Genomic DNA, 2,232 nt, shown 5'->3' with positions numbered 1-2,232 from the left:
CTTGTATATCAGACAGAGAAGAGCTCCATGGTAAACAGGGACAATGGAAAACAGAAAGGCCAAATTCACTAACCTCTTCCAGCACAGACTCCTCAGAATGTCATGTTACAATATATGACCAGTAACTGTTCAAGTTGCCTTCAGCCATAAACTTAAACCACACCCTACAACTTTATAGACTAATCCATCAACAGGTCAAGGATTCTCACAGGGGAGGAACAGGAGCTGGGAGTCTGTGAGAACCTGGGGCTGGAAGAAGTTGCAGCATCTATGCGTTGAGTCATGGGTAGAAGAGTTGTGACCATACTCACTCTGAGTGTAGTGCTTTCTCACTGTGCCCAAGATGCCTCCCATCGATTTTCTGTTGTTTATACACCCTCAGCTCAGGATTCTGCTGATGGACAGGAGCCTTACAACACTCTAAGTTAAGTGATCAGCCTAATAGGTGGAATGTATGTTAATAATTATGGGAATATGGAGAACTGCCCTTTCCCAAAGGACCAGATAAGTCTGTCAAATTTTAGTTCAGCCAAGAGTCTGTCCAATTTTAGTGACTAGCCACAAGGTTCAGGAGAGTGGGTTTGGAGAGGAAGCTCTAGTGGAAGTTGTTGGCCTGAACAGAAATGCTGTAAGATGGTGCACAGCTGACAAATTCTCATTGTTGAAATGTTTCAGGTGTGGGCAGGATGGAAACTGGCTACACTGCTCCTGAGATCTTCTTCTTGGTGACCCTTGGGATCATCAGTGTCCTCGGCATCATGGGAAATGGGCTTGTGATCTGGGTGGCTGGATTCCGGATGGCACTCACAGTCACCACCTTGTGCTACCTGAACCTGGCCTTAGCCGACTTCTTCTTCAGCGCCACTCTGCCATTCTTCATGGTTGTACTGTCTATGCAGGCAAAATGGCCTTATGGCCCGTTCCTGTGCAAGTTACTTAACATTATGGCAGATACAAACCTTTTTGCAAGTGTCTTCCTCATTGCTTTCATTGCTCTGGACCGCTGTATCTGTGTCCTGCATCCGGTCTGGGCCCAGAACCACCGCACTCTAAGTCTGGCTAAAAAAGTGATCATTGTACCCTGGATTCTTGCTCTACTCCTTAACTTGCCAGTTCTCATCTTCTTTACTACAGAAACAGATGAGAACGGGGACACACACTGTCATTTCAACACTAACTTCTGGGGTAACATCACTGAAGAAGAGAAGTTGCAGAGGACCGTTACCTCAGTAGCAATCATAGGGATCAACCGGTTTGTCATTGGCTTCACTCTACCGATGTCCATCATCGCCATCTGCTATGGGCTCATTGCAGCCAAACTCCGAAACAAGAGCATGATTAAGTCCCGCCATCCTTTACGGGTCCTCACTGCTGTCGCAGCTTCCTTTTTCATTTGCTGGTTCCCCTCCTGGTATATTTAACAAGCACCCTGGCCTTTTTCAACAGCTGCCTCAACCCAATGCTCTACGTCTTCCTGGGGAGAGACTTCCGAAAGAAACTGATCCACTCCCTGCCTGCCAGTCTGGAGAGGGCCCTGACTGAGGACTCAGCCCCAACCAATGACACAACCACCAAATCGGCTTCACCTCCTACAGAGGCCCAATTACAGGAGATGTGAGGGGCCTGGGATCATTTATGAGCTTTGCCTGCTCCTGTCCTGTTCCCTCTTCCAGCTTCATCTTACCTTAGGTCATACTGAGCGTTCGGTAAAATTTCCCTGGCCAGGAGACTGTAGAAAGAGACTGAGAGCCCCATTATTACACTCAGAGTTTCTTAAGGGAACATACACACAAGGCTCAGCTTGGGAGGTAACAAGATGACACGGATGTCCTCCCTGCCACAGGGCAGGTGATAAGGAGTTTATAGGACAGGGAAGATGGATGGAGGTACTGGAGAATGACCCACCTCAGATAAGAAGAAAATGCCCATATACTTGCACAAAACACAGTGAGGGGCCAGCCGAGGAACAAGCATGCCAGGGATTTTGGGAGGGGGTGGACTGTCTTTGAGGAACGTTTTGGAAAGCGATCTCTGCTCTGGCAGGAATCTAGCGGATCTAGCCAGACCGTCTGGCAGCGATCACATCAGTGAATAGCGTCTTCTCCACAATGAAACACTCACCATGAAAAATACTTTGGTGACTCCTGATTTGGGGGGGAAGATATGGACATCAGGGTATATTGCTTTTATTTTTGGTTATACCCTGGTGGTCATGGGAAAGAATACAGGGAT

General features: G+C 47.7%; 1 protein-coding gene across 1 annotated transcript; it reads left to right on the top strand.

Annotated features, from left to right (window-relative positions):
* The first annotated feature begins 683 nt into the window (after positions 1 to 683).
* LOC102751512 (N-formyl peptide receptor 2) lies at positions 684 to 1,971 on the top strand. Its single transcript, XM_015564403.1, has 2 exons — positions 684 to 1,399; positions 1,447 to 1,971. The coding sequence occupies exons 1-2, from the start codon at positions 687 to 689 to the stop codon at positions 1,616 to 1,618; spliced, it is 885 nt and encodes a 294-aa protein (XP_015419889.1). The 5' UTR covers positions 684 to 686; the 3' UTR covers positions 1,619 to 1,971.
* Positions 1,972 to 2,232: the final 261 nt, after the last annotated feature.

Source organism: Myotis davidii, unplaced genomic scaffold (genome assembly GCF_000327345.1).
Source record: "Myotis davidii unplaced genomic scaffold, ASM32734v1 scaffold7661, whole genome shotgun sequence".
Classification (NCBI taxonomy): Eukaryota; Metazoa; Chordata; class Mammalia; order Chiroptera; family Vespertilionidae; genus Myotis; species Myotis davidii.
The sequence above is the reverse complement of the archived record's forward strand: the minus strand, read 5'-3'. Positions and strand labels throughout refer to the sequence as shown.